This window comes from Struthio camelus, chromosome 7, assembly GCF_040807025.1.
Source record: "Struthio camelus isolate bStrCam1 chromosome 7, bStrCam1.hap1, whole genome shotgun sequence".
Lineage (NCBI taxonomy): Eukaryota > Metazoa > Chordata > Aves > Struthioniformes > Struthionidae > Struthio > Struthio camelus.
The window spans coordinates 42,120,171-42,139,738 of NC_090948.1; the positions used below are offsets into that span (position 1 = coordinate 42,120,171).

Genomic DNA, 19,568 nt, shown 5'->3' on the forward strand with positions numbered 1-19,568 from the left:
TGGTGGCTTTTGTAGCTTCCCACGTCTCTGAGGTTAGCTAGGCTGAAGCGCGCTTCGCTATTTCTAAGGGAACGGCAGTATCGGCGCAGCCCGTTACAGACTTGCGTACATCAGCCTTCCTCCAGTGTTATCCTCTCCGTCAACGTTTTTTGTTCCCTCTCTCCCAAAGAAACGGAGCAAACTGTGCAGCAGGCAGGAGCCTCCTGGGGTCAGTGCTCTGTTTGGCAGCGTGAATTAGCCTCCCCGCATCGGACGTCCCCGTCTAGAAGATGCAGTAGCACCAGGGGATTGCGAGATTTCTTTTTTACCTGAAACGTACTCCAATATTTGATTTGTTTTGCTTTTAAAGAACGCTTGGGCTACTTTTTTCCATTTTAAAATACGTCCTGAAGCTTTTAAGGGAGCAGAGGGAGATGGGTAGACCCGGAGAACATGCGGGATATAAAAGAGATGTTGCTGGTTGCCTTGCCGCACAGCCCGTTGATTATGACCGGCTTTGCTTTTTCTCTCGTTGCAGGAGCTCGATTACTACTGTTTACATTGAGGTCCTTCCGCCAAACAACCAGAGCCCTCCCCGCTTTCCCCAGCTGATGTACAGCCTTGAAGTCAGCGAGGCCATGAGAATCGGAGCCGTTTTGTTAAACCTGCAGGTACAGAAAGCTTCCCTGTAAGCCTCTGCAAAGTTACTTCTGTTTGCGCCCATGACGTGCCGAATCCAGTCCTAGCGTAGCGCAGCGGAGGGCAGCTTCTAGGGATTACAAACTGTTTGTAATAAATAGCCCCTTTTATACACGCCGTGTAGGAAAAGCGTTTGCTTGGGTATTTCTGAAACTTTTTGATGTGTGAAATGTGCTGAAAGGTAAGCAGAAGGCTGCACGCGTAGTATGAGAAGGAACCTCATGAATGGCTCACAAGCCGAAAAGCTTGCGTTTTCTTATTTTAAAGTCTCTCTATATTGGTTTGCCCGCGGAGCAAAGAAGCTTAGGGATTTCCACACCCTCGTTCCCCTTGAATTTTTCAGCAGGGTTTTTGGCACTCTGGCTTCTTTAGCCTGGCATGCTTGAAAAAGCGTCTGAAGGAAACGTATTTCCATCGCTGCACATAACAGCTACCTGCTGCTGGCTATCAAAAAGCAGGTTTTCGCTGCCTGCTTCCGCTGGCCGGTGTTGCTTGTAAACAGTGCTGCACTAACAGGCGTTCGGAGCCGGGTTGTTTCCCGGTGTGGCGTTGCATTATTAAAGGACCGACTTTCTCCTGGCGTGTTTACCGTGTCCGGTTGCCGCGTCTTGAAAACCACCTGTTGAAAATGAGTAGGCAGGTTGCAATTCTGTCGACGTTGTGGGGATCGGGGACTTTGTGTTATTATGGAATAGCTATGGCCTCAAGCGGTGCAGGGATGGATTTATGGAGAAAAGGAGGAGCAGTGGGCTTGGTACAGCGCGCTCGCCTGAGCGTGATTCCCTCTCCCCCTATAAACATTATTCAGACAGCGTGTAGAGCCATTCAGAGGGAAAAAACAGACACCCGGGCTCGAGAGCAAACATACACAGAGCCTTCTCTGCCTTAAATCAACGTAGCGCCGTTGAGGTCTGTTGAACTCCGTGGAACTGTGTGTGTTCATAGCAGCTGAGGGCGGCTCTGTGCGTTCTGCGCGGTGGGAGAACAACAAACGGTCTCACCCAAAGCGCGGGAGATACAGGCGCTTTAATTGAGTCAGTGGTGCAGGTGGATGGGAAAGTTTCTACTGAAGTAGCTTGCTGAAAAAGTGATGAAAGGTTAAGATGATTATGGATGGTCAAGGTGATAGCCACCTGCGCGGTGGGAGGGAGGGTGACTCATGTAGCTCAGTGCTGAAAATTAATTGCTGGCGTATCTTTAGTGCTGGCGGCGAGTTTAGGATTGGAGAGCCATGCTGTTCGGGTGAATTGTCCTCTCTGATGGGAGCAGCTTGGTTTTGGAAGCACCAAAGAAAAACAGGAGCCCGGAGCATGCTGAGAAGCAGAAACGTTTGTGTTTGCTTGACAGGTGCTAGAAAACACAGCTGAAGGCCTGGGGTATCTTTGGAGCCGCGAGAGCTGGTAGCAAGTTTTAGTGTTTCTGGATTCTGTGTGATTTAAATGGGATTAGGAAGTGAACGATCCTCTTGGAGTCATCTGACTGCATTAATGCTTCACTAAAAATGAAGTGTTGTAGCTAGATTTTGTTTTCCTTTGCAGACGGCCCTGGTCAAGTATGCTAAGCAAATCTGAGAGATTTACATCTGGGACCCTGTGCCGAGCAGGGCAGGGGAGAGAGGCGGCGGTCTTGCCCGCTGCTTTGCTCCCAGCCAAGAGGCTGGCGAGCGTTGCGGTGATGCAGCAGTGACTTTTCTCTTGCGGCACGGCCGAGATCCCCATAAATGAGCGACTTCCGCGTTCGGAAAAGAGTGAAATGCCTCCGTTAGTTCTGAGGGCTTGGGAAGCGCTTAGAAAACATTGTCTTCCAGTTATTATTACTGCAGCAGAGATGTATCTTGTATTACCAATACGTTGTATAGGAGTTGAGTTGAGATTTGGGGTTTCTGTCGGTGAAAAATACTTAATTGTTAAAGCACAAATATGTGAGACTCCATCTGTTGCAGCTTAGTCAAAGACTGTTTCTCGTGCAAGGCTGACAGTTCTGAACATAAAATGCAGATGCCTTGCCTTTATAGCACTAGTTCAGCTGCCTCATTCTGCATTAATATGCCCATCTGTATTAAAGGGCTTTTATTGCGTGCAGTATATTTCTGTCTTCCTCTTTTTTTTTTTTTTTTTTTTTTAATTCCTCATGTAAAATTGGCCAGGACATTTTAAACATTCATAAACTGATGAGTATTGGAGCTTGTTAAATCTTACGCTGTCTTTTCCACGCAAACACAGTTATCCGTTAGTCGTCTTGTATTTTTTGGTGGAATTTTAGTAGCCGCTTAAAATAGTGTCCGTAAGTAGGTAGTATGGAACACAGCAGTCCTCAGATGTTTTACAGATAGTTTCACGTGTATATTTTCATGCTGACCTTCACTGTCGTGAGTAATCTTATCAATATAGTAAGTGTTTTGGATTAAAGGCCTTACTTAGCTTTGTGCAGTAAGGTTCAGAGGTTATAATTTTATTCCTCCCTTTTGAATTTTTGAGTGTTGCATACAGTTTAAGGATTACAAAAACTGGGAGGGATCAAGCAAGTTTCTTGACTGGTCCTGAGTTAGCAAATCTGAAGATCGGCAAAACCTTGGGACGCTTTCAAGAGGATATAAATAACAAAACAAATGCAAGAATTTTAAATATACCTCTTGTACTTCAGAGCACGTGCTCTAAAAATCAAGTGCTCTGCTTCCTTTTCTGTTAGAATTTTTTTTTGAAGATGAAGGAAAGTTAAAATTATTTCTTATATTTATTACGTGTTTTAAAATATGCCCAGTTGACTGTGACCGGCGTTGCGTTTGCGAACCTCTGACATGAAGTAATGCAGTATTGAATACTCTCCACTGTATTCATCTGTAAATAAGCCTCAGAATTTATTGCATGCCTCGGAGGCGTTTATTGCTTCACGTTCTGCCAGCTATTATTAATTAAAGTATGCAAATAGTCTAATTTTTCTGAGAGTCTGAGAAACGGAAATAAACCCGTTGTCGTGGTCCTGATGCTTCCTACGCAAGGAGGCGACCTGAGGTCGTTACGTACAATGTCTGAAGTCGCCGTATGCAAGTGACCCTGAAACAGAGGTTTCCAGAGAACGGTATAGATGGCTTCTGCTGGTGCGCAAGTCTTCAGTCTTGTTACTTACGTATTTTGCATGCATTTAACCATACGTAGTAACTTGCTGGGTTGGGTTTGGTTTGAAGGAAGCCAAGAGAATTTTTTTTTTTTTAATTGTGTTCTTGGCTAAGAATTTTTCACTTGCCTTCGCTGAGTAAAATCCCATCCCTTCGTATCAGCAGAGCGTCTGCATTTGGGTCGTAGCCTGTCCTGGCACCCTCTGCCACTCTGGGTCACCCGTAGATTTTATTAATACGTTCTCCGTTTTGTCTCTGAGGTTAATGCAAACATTGAGTGCTGTTGGAACCAGAATAGACGTGTTCGCAGGACTGAATTCAACCCTGAATTCTCTCTAGTGCTGCAGGAGGATAATTTTCGTGATGAGTTTTGTTCTAGCTTAGTCCCATCTTCCCTCTGGAGCCTGAGTTTTCTTAGCCTGTTTGTGGAAATGTCCCGGGAGGCGGTCTGAAGAGCCTTAGCGCAGCTAAGATGCATCGCATCCCCAGCTCCTGCCTTGTTTACAAGACCTGTTGTCCTGTTACAAAAGGAAATTAGATTGGTTTGATGTTATTTTGCTCTTGAGAAATGTCGCTTTGCTGTTATCCATCTCCGTGTTGTCATCTTGGGCACTTGCAAAAAATTTGATTATTTGGGTTTTTTTTTTTCCCCTGGGAATTGAGCTCCACCTGCCTGGTGTGTGATTTCCTGGCTCTGTCCTTTGCGACAGATATTCCTCGGGTTTGCCCTTCTGCAGGTTGGTCCTCCGTCAGTTTTCCAAGAAAGCTGCCGATGGCTTTGAGATTGCTTCGGTCCGTGTTTTTAAGCACTAGGACGAGTTTCATCAGGCTTTTATTTCAGCATTAAAGATGCTCTATTGGCGTACGCGTTCTCTGCCTTATCCTTTCGCTATTCCAATCTGAGATTTTACTCCTTTGTTGGCACGGTTAATTTTGTTAGTGGCTTGGTTGCAGCTGAAACTCCCCACTTGGACCTTCTCGGCATCCTCCTCTCTGCTTTGGTAGCGTGGCAGGATGCCGCCCTCCGCAGGTGTTGTCTCTGATGTGAACATTTCTGGTTTTATCCTTTGCAGTCTTTTCCGTTTCTGTCGCTTTTGCATTGACCTTTTCTGATTTACGTCCCCATATAGTTGTGCTACTGTTTCCTCTTTACACCGGGTCCCGTTCGTCCGGCCCAGCAAGGAGTACGAAATTTGTACTTTAACTGCAGTGCTCTGGAATGGTTTGTGCTTTTAATAGTGGCGCTTGTTCTCCTTTGTTCTGTCTTATTTTCTTCTAAGAAGTGCCTTGGGATGGTCGGCCCAAAGGCACACAGTCCTTGGCTGTGGTCTACAGCAAACGCTTCAGGAAAATAGATGAGAAACAGGATGGTCGTTGAAAGATGGGTGGCATAAATCTGGTCTCTCTCCTGAGCTTTTTTTCCGTGTAGACTTGTCTCGCGCTGAATCCTACCTGCCGCTCTTGAGCTCGTTGCTCTGCCTTTTTGCAATTCACGTGTTTTACTGTTTTTTCCCAGGGTAAAGCACTAAATCGCTTTGGGTTTTAACTGTTACGATACTCCAGTGGTTAATTTTCCACTTGAAAGTTTGAAGGAAAGGGAGGAGGGGAGGAGAAAAAAACAAAAAGCTTCGTAACTGACATAATTTTATCCTTTTTCTTTTCTTTTCTTTTTTTTTTTTCTCTCTCCTTAAAGGCTATTGATAGAGAGGGAGACCCGATAAGATACCTCATTCAGAACGGAGATCCTCAGCAAGTTTTTAATCTCTCTCAAAGGTAAGTGGTAAAACCCTGAGAACGGGACTCGTGACTTCCCAGCCCGGTGGTGAACCTGCGGGCTGTGAGCAAAACAAAAGGCTCCTCATCAGACACGTTCGGCCGTTCCTCCGACCGCCCCTCAGACCTCAACGAGAGCCCTGGGAGAGCGGCGGCGCTCAGGAATTGTTCCCGGGGAGGGGGGACTGTTTGTTTGTCTGAAACGTTTTGGCGGGTAGAGCTCGCCGAGGCGGAAACGTTCCATTAGAAAGAGTGGCCAGGGATTAATTGCAAGCTTTTATACTGGTCAGCAATTCGCTGATGACAGGGATGGTTTTTACTTTAATTTCCTGCCCCTGAGCGTTGCTTCAGAACCGTTCTTTCTTCAGCTGAGCACCAGCGTAGCTACAGTGAGGTTGACACGAAGTTATGAGCGCCAGGTAGGTCTGGGCCTGCTCCATCAACCTCTTTGTTATACCCAGGTAGCTGCCGTTTACGTCCAGAATATTGTTTTTATTGGCAGGAAAAGTGAGGGTAGAGGATGGGACAGAAGTACCCCTGCAGCCCTTTTGTTCCTGTTGGGCGTATAATTGCAGAAATTACCCTCATTTCATTTGGTGCGAGGGAGAGGTGGTACTAGAAGAAGCAGGTCTGTATTATCCGAGGAAGCTCTAAATTACTGACGGTGATGCATCTCGCGCATCCTGAGGATCAAATCGCTTGGGGATGAATGTAAGAGAAACCTTGGCTCTGTGTCCCCCGAAATTCACCCCCCAGCAAGTCCCTTCTGGGCCCAGGTCTGGGGGTGCGAGGACACCCGCGGTGTGCTGCGGGTTAGGGTACGAACGCCAAAGTTTGTTCCCTTTCGGTCTGTTGCCTCCTGGTGGAGAGGAGACCTCTTGGAAGAAGAGTCACCTTCCTTGTGTCTTGTCTTCCTGCAAAATGTCTGTGCAGTTTTCTTTTCTTCCCCTCTCCCTCCACCCCTCGCTATCCACTTGCTTTTTCCCAGGTGCTGGAATACCTCGGTAGTAGAGTAAAGCAGGACTGATGTTAAATGAAGCAGATAGTTAATGCGGTTGGCACGTGCATGCAGTAGGCGTTTACCTCAGTTTTATGTAACTATTGATACCTTTTTGGTTACGAAAGACTACTGTACTTGAGATCTGAGGTGGAGACTACGATCCTAAGTTGAATAACTGTATTCTTTATCCCCCCCTCTCTCCCTGCTTTTTTTGAAACAAGCCCTTTAAAAAGGAGCTTTCCATATCATTTCGGTATATTTTAAACATCACAAATGAACTATCTTTCCCATCTGAACTGTTTTCTTGCGTTTTGGTGCACGCCAGTTAGTCCCTGTATAATTCCCCAGTGGGCTGCATGGCTAGGTGATACTGCCTGTCTTAGATCCGTCTCCTAGATCTGCTTTATCTAGTACTCAAAATCTGAGAACGGTGAGACGTTTTTGTTCTTTCTCCTTCGGCAGATGCAACCTGAGCCCAATCTGTCGTAATTAGGCACCTCATGATGTTCCCCAGGGAAAGGGAAGATCAAGAACTGGGGGATTAAGTGACTGCAAGTACACTTGAATCCTCGAGTGAAACGCAGTAGTTCATATCAGTCAGCCTGTTTCTTGAATGCTATTGATCTGGTTAAACGGAGACAGTATATTGCATTTGCTGAAGCACTAAGGAGAAAGACACCACAAAGGCAGTATGACGCTGTGCAGATATCGCAACAGTTGAAATAAATGCGTGCAGCCGCAGGTCAGCGTTAGCGAAGCACTGCTTGCTGCCAACGTGTTATTCGTCGCTCAGCTCTTTTTGTGCACGAGTATCGTAACAAACGAGGTGCGTTACGTTCTGTGCGCTGTTCCTCTCCTCGTGATTTCTTCTGCTCGTATTCCTAGTACAACGGTTTTTGAACAAATGCTTTAAAATACGTGTGATAAAGGTTGATTATGGTAGCTAATTGATTTCCCGAACTGGCTGGAAAAAGCAAAATCAAAGTGGGTAGCAGTTACCTGCTCGTTAGACGGTTGTTTCCCATTGGCTCTTAGCAGCCTCCAGAAAGCCCTGCCGGGATGGCCGGGGTGCTGCTTTTCCCTTGTTTGAGGAAGCCTAAATAAGACTCAAGTGGCTATGTTTTAACTGTGTAGCAATGAGAGAGGTAGGATATAGCATCTCCTGAAATGTTCTTTGCTTTGATTACTGCAGTTGGATTTTTTTTTCTTTTTTTCTTTTTTCTTTTTTTCTTTTTTTCTTTTTTTTTTTTTTTTTTTTTTAAGTCTGCCAAGCTTTCAGTCCTAGGGAAGAGTTACGTTTCCCGCATACTGCCTCCTCTTGTAGGATCTATTTAAAGAGGCTTCTTGCTGCAACAGCTTGCCAAAGGAGTGTTGGTTATGTGTCTTTGCTGAGAGCGGTGCTGGTCAAAGTCTTAGCCTGGAACCAGCTTTTTCGAAAATGGAAAAATTTGAGGTCTTCTCCGAGGGCAAGAAGTTACAGCAGAAATCCTGGAGGAATTTATAATCTCAAACAGAAAAACCACCATTAGGTACAGATCGCATACACCCAAGAGTCCGGAAGCAGTACAGCAAGTGAAAACTCTTTTTGAGATTTTTTTTCCTTTTTTTTGTTTGGTTTGGGTGTGGCTTTTTTAATAAAACCTGTTTCTGAGCAAATAGCTGTTTAGCTTGCTCGCTTCTACATGCGAGTTCAACCAGTAAAACTTAACCCTCGTGCCTGACAAATGGCTGTGTCTGGTTGATGTGCCCATTAAAAGAGGAAAATCACAGCCTACCGAGCGCTGCAAAATCACGTAGTGCGCTTTCATTGCAGTGCTACGAGGTGCCCGTGCCGTGTCCGGTGGTGTTTCATGGCAGAAGCTGCGTAGCCGTGCGACAAGAGGAGTCCTATCGTCCTGGATTCATATTTAGATGTTGGTGTACGTCTGTTAAAGCAGCTGTGGACCGGGTGGCTTTTAACAGATATGTCCTTTTATTGCAGCCTCGGCCATGTTCTAGGAGACACCAGAAACATGGAGAAACCTTAGTTGAAGCACAAAGCTTTAGAGCTGCTCACAGAAGGACCTGCTGGGCCAGTTAAGCAGGGCTTAGCTTGCTTAGACACCATCAGTCAGCAGTGATGGTTCCCTGATGGTTCCTAACGTAGCAGTTCAGTCCGTGGTGGGATCTTGTCCCTGGGTTACTTCAGACCGCCTCCAGGTGGCTTTCAGACCTCTCCAGGTGGCTTTCAGACCTCTCCAGGTGGAAATCGGATCATTTTAGAGATAAAATCCAGCTTACATTTTATTTAATCTGTATTTACAGTAATTTTCAACACTTTCCAACAGCTGAACGGGGTTTTTTTTTATTATTATTATTATTGGTGCATGGCTTCTAAATAGCCTTTTTTTATTTGTTTTAAATGAGCGCTAATAATCCCAATATGTTGACTCATTCCCCGCCACCTTTGTGCTGATGCCAATATTTTATTATTAGGGAGCGTAGTATCCCTGCGCTCGCCCCGAAAGGGCGCTAGCCCATTGCAGCGCTTCTGCCGCGGTTACGCGAAACACGTAAGTAAGTAGCCTGTCCCGGTAGGACCCTAAGGAGACTCGTACGTAGCGCCACGCGTGTCCCGTTCCCAGAGTTCGGTGCTGTAACCGACCTCAGGGCTATCGGGACTCCTCCGTTGCTCACGGACTGCCCGTGAACCCCTCCCGGCCCTTTGCTCCAGCAGTACAGCTTTCTCGCAGCTGACAGCCTTGTGTTCGGTAGGGGACTGTCTTCTGTATGATCCTGTATGTATCACCAGCTAGTTGTTTTAATTCTCAACTGCACACATGTTGGACTGGAAAGCGATAGAAACGGGCTCGTCGTTTTTAGGAGCCTTCACCTCCGCAGAGCGTTCTTTCGGTTGCGATAAAGCCGGAAAGCGTGTTAACTTGCTGAAAGGGAAAGCGCCAGGTAGTGGGACAAAAGTGCTTGCAGATGTTTTTAAACTGTTGTTGATAACACGTTATGTTTTTGTTTTATTACTAGTTCTGGCCTGCTGGCCTTAGGGAAGCCCTTGGACAGAGAAAGCACTGACCGCTATATTCTGATCGTTACAGCCTCAGATGGCAGACCAGATGGGGTGAGTTTCCTGTCTTAAGAAAATGTGCTGTTAACTAACGATGGCACCTGAGCTAGTGTAATTGTCCGAACTGTTATATGGGTCTGGATATAATATATCTATAATCTGTAATGATTTTCCTTTATCTCAGAAAGCTTTTTGTACATACCTCCGATGCGCTGTTGGTTAACCTCCTTTGATCCTGAAGCAAACGGACCTCGCTGCTACGTCTGCCTTTTTGTTGTTTTTCAGTAAGGACCACTGCAGTCAAGAGTGTGTGATATGCAAATACGTGCCTCTTCTTACCCTTTAATTTGTCTGCCGCTAATAGCCAGTCTTCCCACTTACCTTCTCCTGCAGATGGGTTAGGTGGGCAGCCATGTCCTACGTTTGTGCTTTATCGAGCCACATGCGTTACACCTCTTTCAGAATTTGCACTTGAAAGCTTTGTTCAGATTCAGTTTTCTTAAGCTCTCGAGAAAAGTCTGTAGTGCCCTTGCCGATTTGGTTTAAAGTAAAGCCTTTTTTCAAGACGTTTAGTTGAGTCTTCTAATTATATCTTAGGTGATTCCCTGTGCCCCCCTCCTCCTCCTCCCCCCCCCGACCCCGTGTTCTGCCGGCATTGATCAGGCATGCAGTGACCCCACAGTTGAGCCAGCAAACTAACGCTCACTTTTGTGTTTAATGCAACAAAACTCTCATTTTTGGTTTTCATACGAAACCGTGGCCAGTTATATAAAAATAGATACTGAGTTATCAAGCAGAGGCAGTGGAAATAGGATTTTTCCAAAAGCCTGCAGCAGTGCCGAGAGAGGAGCATCCTTTAGTCGGGTTTGTGCAAGACACCTGGGAGCGCAGCAGTTCTCCTACAGACTTCTGTCGGGGCATAATAGTATAGGTGGAGAGGTCTCTTAGGTATCTGAGATTAAAATAATGTTCCACGTCGGTCCTCACATACTGTTTCTGCATTATCTGGGCTATCCTGGAAGGCGGTGTTCAGCTTTAAGACTGAAATAGAGAGATCTTTGCCAGCTCACTAAGGAGTGATCATGAAAGCTCTGTGTTTTGGACCCTCGCTCATCCTGTCTTGGCCGCAGCAGAGAAGAATCGATAGGCATTAATAGTGCACTCCGTGGCACCTGCGTTCTCCCGCTTTCAGCTCGTTGAACTTAACTGTAAGGCCAGCCAGCCAGCCGGCCTTCCTGCTCAGCGTTTCCTGCTCGCAAGAATTTTTCCCAAAGTAAACAGAGAGTTTTAGAGCCTACGTACACTGCCGTAGCATTTAACAGAGCCTACCCCTTTTCCATTAAAAATATGGGTTACAATTCTCTTTAATGATTTTTCTTAACATTTCATTTTCGTCACCTGCGAGCTACTCTCCGTTCTTGACTGCTGCCGTGAGTTCGGTTGCTTTCATCTCTAACTCCCAGCTGTGGAATTTGGAGATGAAAAGAAAACCTGTCTGTCTCGCTCTGTGTTGTGCTGCTGAAATACTATCTGGAACATAGAAAGGTTACTGAAAATGTATTCCTCTTCCTTTCGTCTAGAGATTTATTCCCTTTGTCTTAGAACTTGACTGGATATCTGTCCCATTATAACCCTCAGAAGAATGTTATAAAGGAATAATAAATCACCTAGCACGATGAACTACTAGAGCTCCTAGAGGTGTGGTAATACAGATAATAAATAATGGTAGAAGCCTCCCAAGTAGTTGTAATGGTACGATGTGAAATTTTTATTTTTTAATTTTTTTTAAGTGATTTTTAGAGAAAGCATCCAAGAGAACTCCTGCAAGGAAATCAAATAATTAGAGCTGAAGGAACTGTTGTAACAGATACTCGTGGTTGCGCAACAGTGGAATGAAAATTATCATTTATCGATAGGCTTCACACAGCTCTTGCTAGTAGAACAGTCACCTGACAAGCAGCGAGAAGAGCAAAACAGCATTAGATGAAGAAATACTGAATGATACTGAAATGTTTTGGTGGTTGGAGTCATTTGTTATAATAGCAACATCTACTTAGCAAAAAAAAAAAAAAAAAATCCACTCTCCTGCTCATCTCGTCATCAGTTTGCCTCCCTCAGTACTGTGTGTGGTTCTAGCAGAATTTTAAATGGTGTGTGTTGGGAGGTGTTTCTCTTGACGGGTTTTCTTGCAATGAAACGTTAGTTGCATTTTCTAGGTTTTGTGCGTTGTCTTTTCTGCTGCTGGGTGTGTGTAGCTTGTTTTCTGAACTTTCTCTTACCTGGCTGTGGCTGTGTTTGCTTCTGTTGCGATACTTTCTGCTGGTGGTAGGCCCACGTGTTCCTAAAATTACCCAGCACCGTGGCTTGCTTGACTGCTCCTCAACACTTAGCTCTGGGTGACAGGACACTGAAGAAGCAGGTGAGGAGTTGGCTGGCCTTGCCTCCTGCTGGGGCAGGGCGATGAGTGTCGCAGATGATGTTGTAAAAGTCTTTTGGCTTTTATTTTATGCACAAGAATTATTTAAATCTTCATTAAGCCCTCATTAAATCTTCGTGCCCCCCCCTCCACCCCCCATGTCAGGCAATAGTGTTTTCAGCTGATTTGCAAAGCTTCCTTCCATCTTTGGGCAAGCTTTCTCTTTCCAGCTCTTTCTGATGTACTCCCTACTAATTAGCAGGTTTCTTTCCTGCTGCTTCTGGGTCAGGGGAGCATTTAAAGTTGTCGGCTGAAAATAAGGCCAAATCTTCTCGTCAGGGACGTGGATGCCTTGTTTCAACAAGTCAGTAAAATTTCAGGGGGGACCTTTTTCTGTGTAACTGGTTTAAATTGGAAGGCAATGGTCTCTTTAGGACGAAGAACTTCGTAATCGTAGTAATAGCTTGAAACTACGAATTAAATGTTCTCAAACGTACCCAGAAAGCAAGGTTTCGTGTTTTATACAGTCTTTTCTATATTTGTTTGGTTTTTTCTTGGTTTTCTTTTTATTTTTTCCCCCTCCCTTAGCACAGTTTTTGCCCTTAGGTGCAACGTGAAAATTTGGTATTTGTACGCTCTGTACCTTTCCGTTGCGCAGGAGGCCTTAGGAACAACAGACGTAGGATCCTAGGATGCTTCAGTTTGGAAGGGACCTCAGGAGGGGGTGTAATGCAACCTCCTCCTCAAGGCAGGGTCAGCTATGGTTTCACTGGCAATTTAACTGTGAATCAGATTGTATAATTCATAGCCTTCGGGAAGAAAGATATATAACAGGTATGTGGAAAACCCTTGCACAGTGGAAGAGATAAATCACTTTTATACATGCAAATAGTGGTTCGTTGCAACTTCCCCCTGAGAAGCTGTCAACGGGACTTAAGGCGTTTAAATACACCTGTTATTTTTTAGCTAGATTCTGTTGTGAACGAAGATTTTTAAACGTTACGTGCTAGGTTTCAAAGGGACTTAACTTCATCTCATTTAACTGATTATTTAAAAAAAAAAAAAAAAAAGTACAAAACCCTGTCTTTGAGATGAAATGCTTTAGAAGGGATGTGTTGCCCTCTTTGGCAGTGGCTGAATTTCTCGGCTTGGATAAACGGAGTGATAAATGATAAATGAAATTTATCCTGAACCGCTTTGACGGTTGTCTGTCTCACAGTGATGACGTTCTCGCTCCTCTTCTCCACGTCAGTGTTGCAACAGTGAGAAAGTTTGTTTCTGCGGAGATTAGCAGAGGCTCGTTAGGTGAGCGAAGCTTACGTTTCAGTACTGGCTTAGCTGTCTCTGGGATGAGCTCACCCCATGAAGCAAAGGGGAAGAAGCACCCAGAAGGACTCCTATCTTTCCTACCTCTAACACCCATCTGACATTGGCCGCCTTCTGCAGCCCTCTCACTCAGGGCGCTCTCTGGCACTGAGCGACCTGCCAAAGTGGATCTTTCTTGCCACTCCTGCTGCATCTTCAGGAGTTTCGAGGTCAGCACGATCAGGCGTTAGGACGTTTCCCATGCAGTCTTGCAGTTCTCGGACACAGCAGCCCCGGCGCTGGTGTCTCAACACCACTCACTGTCAATTCTGCAGAGCGGTGGGAGCAGCGTTTCCTCTGGATGCCTTTCCGTCAGAAGACGTGGTTATTCCTGCAGTCCTGGCGGTAGGAAACATTAGTTTTTCAAAGCCACGATTTACTGGATGCCTGATCTTCTAGGGGCCCCAGAGTCTTCCCTGCAGCTACAGGCAGCCCAGGCTGGCCCTGTGTGCTCTGCCTGCTCTGCTCCAGAAGGAGATGGTGTAGATACAGCAAACTAAACTGCACGAGATGTCAGACTAGTAGCCAATGTGGCGTCAGACCTCTTTTTTTTCCCCCCCCCCCATGTTTTTTAAGCCGAGTTAGCTGTGCCCATCATCTGTAAAGTCTGCTGAACAGAGAGTTTTGCTTTTGAAATGTCTCTGCTCTGCAGACCTTAAATTTGCAATGTTTTAATGAGGTACTTCAATTTTTTCCTTTTTAATAAAGGCTTCCAGAAGACTTTTAACAGTGTTGCAGTGGCACTAAGGAGTCAAGGTTTCTACGTTCTAAGCCCCGAAGCTTATTTAGGTGCTTAATATTGTGTGGTGACAGTGATCTTGACACCTTTCGGCTTTCTGGGGCTGCTTATTCCATCAGAATTAATACAGAGCTACTTAGGCCTTCACCGAGCAATACAGCTTTCCCTTTAACTGTGTGGTCTGGCTGGCAATGTTTTTATCCCTTTCATTTGCCTTAAAAAGCTCCGATTTGTTTCAAGTGCTTGGCTGCGCTTTCTGAGTTACTGTTGTCCTGCTTGGTGACCTGGAGCATTAATGGCCCTAGTTGTTATCTGACCTTGAAATAATGGTGGACCTGTTACTGTTAACAAGACAATGCAACAAACAATTAAACACGCATTCGTTGAGCACTCAGGAAAATACTGTTATTTCCCTAGTAGTGAGGCTTTGTTGTAGATGGACAGGCAAATAACAGGCAAATGGAAAAAAAAAAGATACCAAGCTCAAATCACTTTCGCAGATTCTGGTGGTTTTAGGTGGGATCTCGAGGCCAGAATTCTCATCCCTTTACGTTTCAGAGGGAGAAGTCAGGAATGAAAATACTAAAGTTTTTTGTTGCAAGGAAGAAAAAAGCATTCCGTGCTATGTATTCTTTAATTCCATGAGTTTGTGTATGTCAGTGCATGTATATAAAAACCCCAGAAACTCCACTGTGTTGCCTTCTTACCGGAAGAACACCGGAAGGAGGAGGAATTTCAGGTGGTCCGTTAAGTAATTTAGGGGTAGACCTGCAGTGTTCAGAGCAGAACTGAGGAGTTAAGACCAAGTGCAGCTGTTCGGTCCTGAAAATATCCACCTAAGAGCTCCCTACGCTTCAGAAATACCTTTCTGCTGGGTTTTAAATGTGTCTGTAGCTGCTGTTTCGTTCGTGCAGGGAACTGCCCAGGTTTTGGAGAAACCAAGCATCGTAGTACCTAGTTCGCAAAGCCAGTCAGCAGCTAGTCGTGAGGTTTCCTTGAAAGTCGACGGTCGTCCTGGGGGTGTTGTCGACATCCCAGGCGTCTGCAGCCTGCGTTTTTAGTTCAGCTAAAGGACGCTGATGGTATTGGTGCCCGTTGTTACGTCTCTTTGTGATACCCAGGAAATACTGAGCAGCTGGTGTTTTAGAAGACACGTTAAGTCTTTTTGTGCTTGCTGTGCGTTTCTGGGTGCCTTGCGCTGGACTCCAGATTCCACTTGGATGCCTAGGAGTTAGCCACAATATTTAGCTGCGATATTTAACCCTTAAATGTGGCAGAAACGTTCGTGGGTCTGTACTCAGTGCAGGAGCTTAAAACAGCGAGGTTTGAAGTTCAGAAACTCTGAAGCACGTATCCCTGGCGCTAGAGCACGTGAGCCTGCGGTGCACCTAGAAGGTCACGGTTGTCTTTTTGCCGCAGCAGTGCCCTCAGAAGGGCCTGAAAACTAGTGTGCGTTCACCTTGTGATACAGACGGTAGCGCGATATTCCTGCTTGTCGTGTCTTGCTCTTGATCAGAGCCAACCAGCGCTTCAGGTGAGATTTCAGCTGCCGAGTGAAATATAAGTAGCCTCATTTCGGTGCGCTGCCTGTATTTCATCATGTAAGTTATACCTGGCTATTTCAGTCATCTTAGAAGAGCATTAATAATTGAGAGCAGCTGTCTCTCATGACACTTAAATTAATTACCTTCCTTGGAACAAACAGTGCTAGAGCAAGGTAACTCAAAGATGTACTTCTTCAGTAGTATACAGAGAATTAATGAATTACAGTAAATTTTCTGTTGCTGCTGCGTAGGTGTTACCTACGTCTGCTCCTCAGCAGTTCCGTTATCTATTAGGAATAAAGAATGAGTGGGTCTTTCAGTAAATGTTCAATGAACAAAGATTTTGTGTGCAAAAAGGCGTTCGCTTAAAAAGGGTTCCACTTAACTTACCTCTTTGGAATCAGTAAAGCGAGATTTTAAGAAGAAAAGTCAGTGGAACCTGTTCATACTGTGGAAACTTAATGTGTCATTAATATAGCACGTTTATTTTGATGTGTTGGTGCAGTGGGAATGAGTAGTCCTTAACTACATGAAAAGGAGCAGGATGAACGGGAAAATGATTCTGCAATTCCTGCCCTGAAGAACTCCTCCTCAAACGATTTTATTCTTGGCGATACACACTGCAACTAAAGGAAAGCAAACCCTTATTACTATTTTCCTGTCAATGAGAAAGCCGTAAAAAAAATCCCACTGATCTGTAAATTTCAGTTAGCGCGAGAAAGATTTGCCAGGTCAGACTTCCTCTTCTATGAGGGCAGGGTCTTCCCGGAGCATCAGCTTGGTTTAGCAGAACAGCAGCTCTGTCTTGTATTAGAGCGAGCCGGAGGAGGCTTCACTGAAGCCTGTAGCGGTCTCCCGTGTCTGGGAGTACAGTGCAGCTTGTCTGCTAGCGTTGTGTGCCTGATATTCTTCTTAAAAGCTTTCATTTTGAACATCAACAGGGAAAGGGTGATTTAAGCAGTCCTCGTAAAGAAATAGCTCTCCGCTTCTAAGTAAAAAAACGAGCCCTGTGCAAGAAGTTTTGGAGCATTGCAGCTGCAAGCGAGGGCAGCCCACGTTCCTGGTCTGTTTGGTGGACCCTCCTAGGTTCTGCTTCGGCACAGAAACCTCTCGGTAAAGCCGCCGCGGTTTTGTCCCTTTGTGATCAAGGCACAAAATCCTGAGCTTTTTAGTTCAGATGCAGCTCTGCTTTTCCGTGGCTTTGTCGCTTCCAGGCTGTACCACAAACGTTACCAGCTTTGTATGTTAGCCTTCTGCTAGGTGCTCACAGCGTCCTCTAAATTTGGGTAATTCGGCTTTGACTGTAAGCTACCAGCTGCAGCTGGTTGACCCAGTAGCGATGTTTCATAGCTGTGATACTGAGGTGCTTTTTAGCTGCTTGGGCAGCAGGTCAGTTCTCTTGGGATGTCACGAATAGATAGGCAGGGTTGGAGTTGGGGCTGTTACGTGGTTGGAGACTGGCTCAATGGGAGAGACGTGCCCCATCAGTCCCGTGCGTTTGTCAAGGACACTTGAACACGTGCCGTTTCCCTCTTAAATTCTCATGTTTTACGTTTTCTTTTTGGATGTGCGAATGCTAGTCTGCGATGGGGGACGGTTGCTGTGGGGATTCATTTCTGTGTGTTTGACAGCGTTTCTCTTTTCTCTCCAGTCTTTTCTTGGTCCTTTTCCATTAGCGTCGTTATTGACAAGTTTCAGCCTTGTCTTTCCCTTCGGGCTCAATCTCTTCTCTCCCCTCAATTTCTTGGCAGTCCAGCTGGCCCCTTCTTCTCCACTTGGAGAGGTGTAGAGGGTCAGTAGCTACTGCTCTTAAAGTTCCCGTACCCTACGCCGGAAGGAAGCCAGGTCTGAGGCTTGCAGCCTTGCTGGTAGGAACAGGCTGGAGAAGAGTAACGTGCTCGCCTCCCCTGTGGGCCGGTGGACGTTGCTTGTTGCGGTTAGGCAGCTTGCGTGGCCAGGAAAAAGTCAGCGATCGAGGCCATAACCAATTTTGCGCGTTTTCCCATTGCTTTTGCCAACTTTGGCACTCCGTTTTCATCCTCGGTTACCGGCTGTTATTAGGTTCCCATCAGCAGTGTCGCTCCTCGTGCTCTCGCTCCCCTGGGCCGCCTAACTTAGCGTGGCAGTTCACCTATTACGCCATTAATATATATTTTATTCCAGTCCTCCTCCCTCCCATTATGTTGATATTTGAGCAGCTGTTCCCCTGTTTGGTAAAGAATGGCTATTATTTTGGATATCACAACTTAAAGCACAGCTTTCTTGAATTGAATATAGATAAGTTCTGATACGTAGAACAGAAGCACTATTTACAGTTTCTTTGTTGATCACGTAGGGCCCCGGGCTTTGCCTCAGATCTTATTATTTGCGAGCTAGTTATATCTAGAGATGGTAGTGTTTGTCTCAGAGTTTGTCTAAATGAATAAACTTGTTTGACATCAGAGCTAAGAATGTTTCCTCTCCAAGGCAAAGAACGCTCTCATCAATGCCCAACTGCAATTTAGATGGCAGGGTACAAATAAAATAAGTCACAAGTGAAATTTCCTTCAGATTTATCATTTGTAACATTTATCAGGGCCTGGCATACTGGGGACAAAAGATCTTTGTGGAGTCTATGTAAATGTTACATTTATTGCTTAAGGAAGAGTTACATGTATAAAGAACTACTTTAGTGGCCCGAAGAAAGCTGTGAATTGCGGCTCTTGGTCTTTTGTTTGACTTCTGTTTGTTACCAAAGAGAAGTGAACACGGCTTGCTCCAGTAATAAGTAGGAAGTGCCCGATACGAGGCTGTACTCGCTTTTCCCCGTGCGAGTTTCCAGTAAGAGCTTCAACTCTCCCTGCCAAACCGCGCTTGCCAAACGTTTAGCAGAAACGCGTCGCCTTAGGAGCAGTTTTTAGGGATTCTTACTGCGTTGTCTTGGTATACGCCTCCTGAGTATCCATTCCGTTCACCTACAAGAGCTGCTACGAGTTAGGCCTTCATTTTTCCTCTCTCTGCCCTTAGGGGAACCGCTGCAGTTTCTGCTTGAAGAAACTTCCAGTGGCAATTAAACACGTGCTAAGAGCTTTTGGCAAAACAGCAGCTCTTTTTCATGGGAAACTGCTGCTTCACCGTCTCTTTTAGGATCCTCTGCAGAGGACTGAGACTTTCCATAAATCCATACAAATTTTGAGATGCCATTTGTTTTCACTAAGGAGTGTAACAAACAAAATGGCGTGTGTATGTAGTCAAGAAGGTAGATGTAAATGATTCTAGCTGCAACTGATTTTCTTGAAGCATCTTTTCTTCACATTTTGTACTAGTTGTTTTTCCCCAAACTTCTCAGGGAAAAATCTGCATCGTGCTGCCAGTGTAACGCGAAGCATTGCCTTGTTTGCGGTCTGCCACGTGCAGGTCACCTTGTGGCGGTAGAAGACCAGAACCGAAAGAAGAGGACGGCTAGCAATGTTGTAGGGAGGTGGCAGAAGGGTTCCGGACACACGAGGCATCACTTGAAGTTCGAGAACCAGGGAGTGAGAAGAAATGACGCTTTTTCTGATTCCTGAGGCTCTTGAGATGTGCAATTCGGCTATCTTTTTTCCCCCCACTAACAAGAGAAGGCGGCTGACTTTGCAGAAGTGACTGACTACGTGATTGGGAGCTTGTTTTTCTCCCCATATAAATTTTGATTCTTTAGTAGTCAAAGCTAAGAGTTGCCCTCAGTGCCTCACGCTTTCCATTGCTGCCTTAAAGGTTTTGGTCAGATGAGCTGTGGCAGGGCTAGAAGAATCACCGCCTCTCTGTTGGTGCCGTTGCCTCGGCAGAAGAAGTTAGGCTAGTTACGCAGAAAACGAAGCGTTGGATTTGCATGACACTCGGAGCAGCAATCTCAGCCGGC

The 19,568-nt window shown here is 45.5% G+C and overlaps 1 protein-coding gene across 11 annotated transcripts in view; it reads left to right on the plus strand.

Moving 5' to 3' along the window:
- Positions 1-19,568, plus strand: part of PCDH15 (protocadherin related 15) — a 1,072,490-nt gene that overhangs the window by 919,970 nt on the left and 132,952 nt on the right. For all 11 annotated transcript variants that reach the window (XM_068951042.1, XM_068951049.1, XM_068951046.1 and 8 more), the window contains 3 exons: positions 518-650; positions 5,487-5,566; positions 9,585-9,678. In XM_068951042.1, the coding sequence (XP_068807143.1) occupies positions 518-650; positions 5,487-5,566; positions 9,585-9,678 (307 nt within the window). The remainder of the gene's footprint in view (positions 1-517; positions 651-5,486; positions 5,567-9,584; positions 9,679-19,568) is intronic.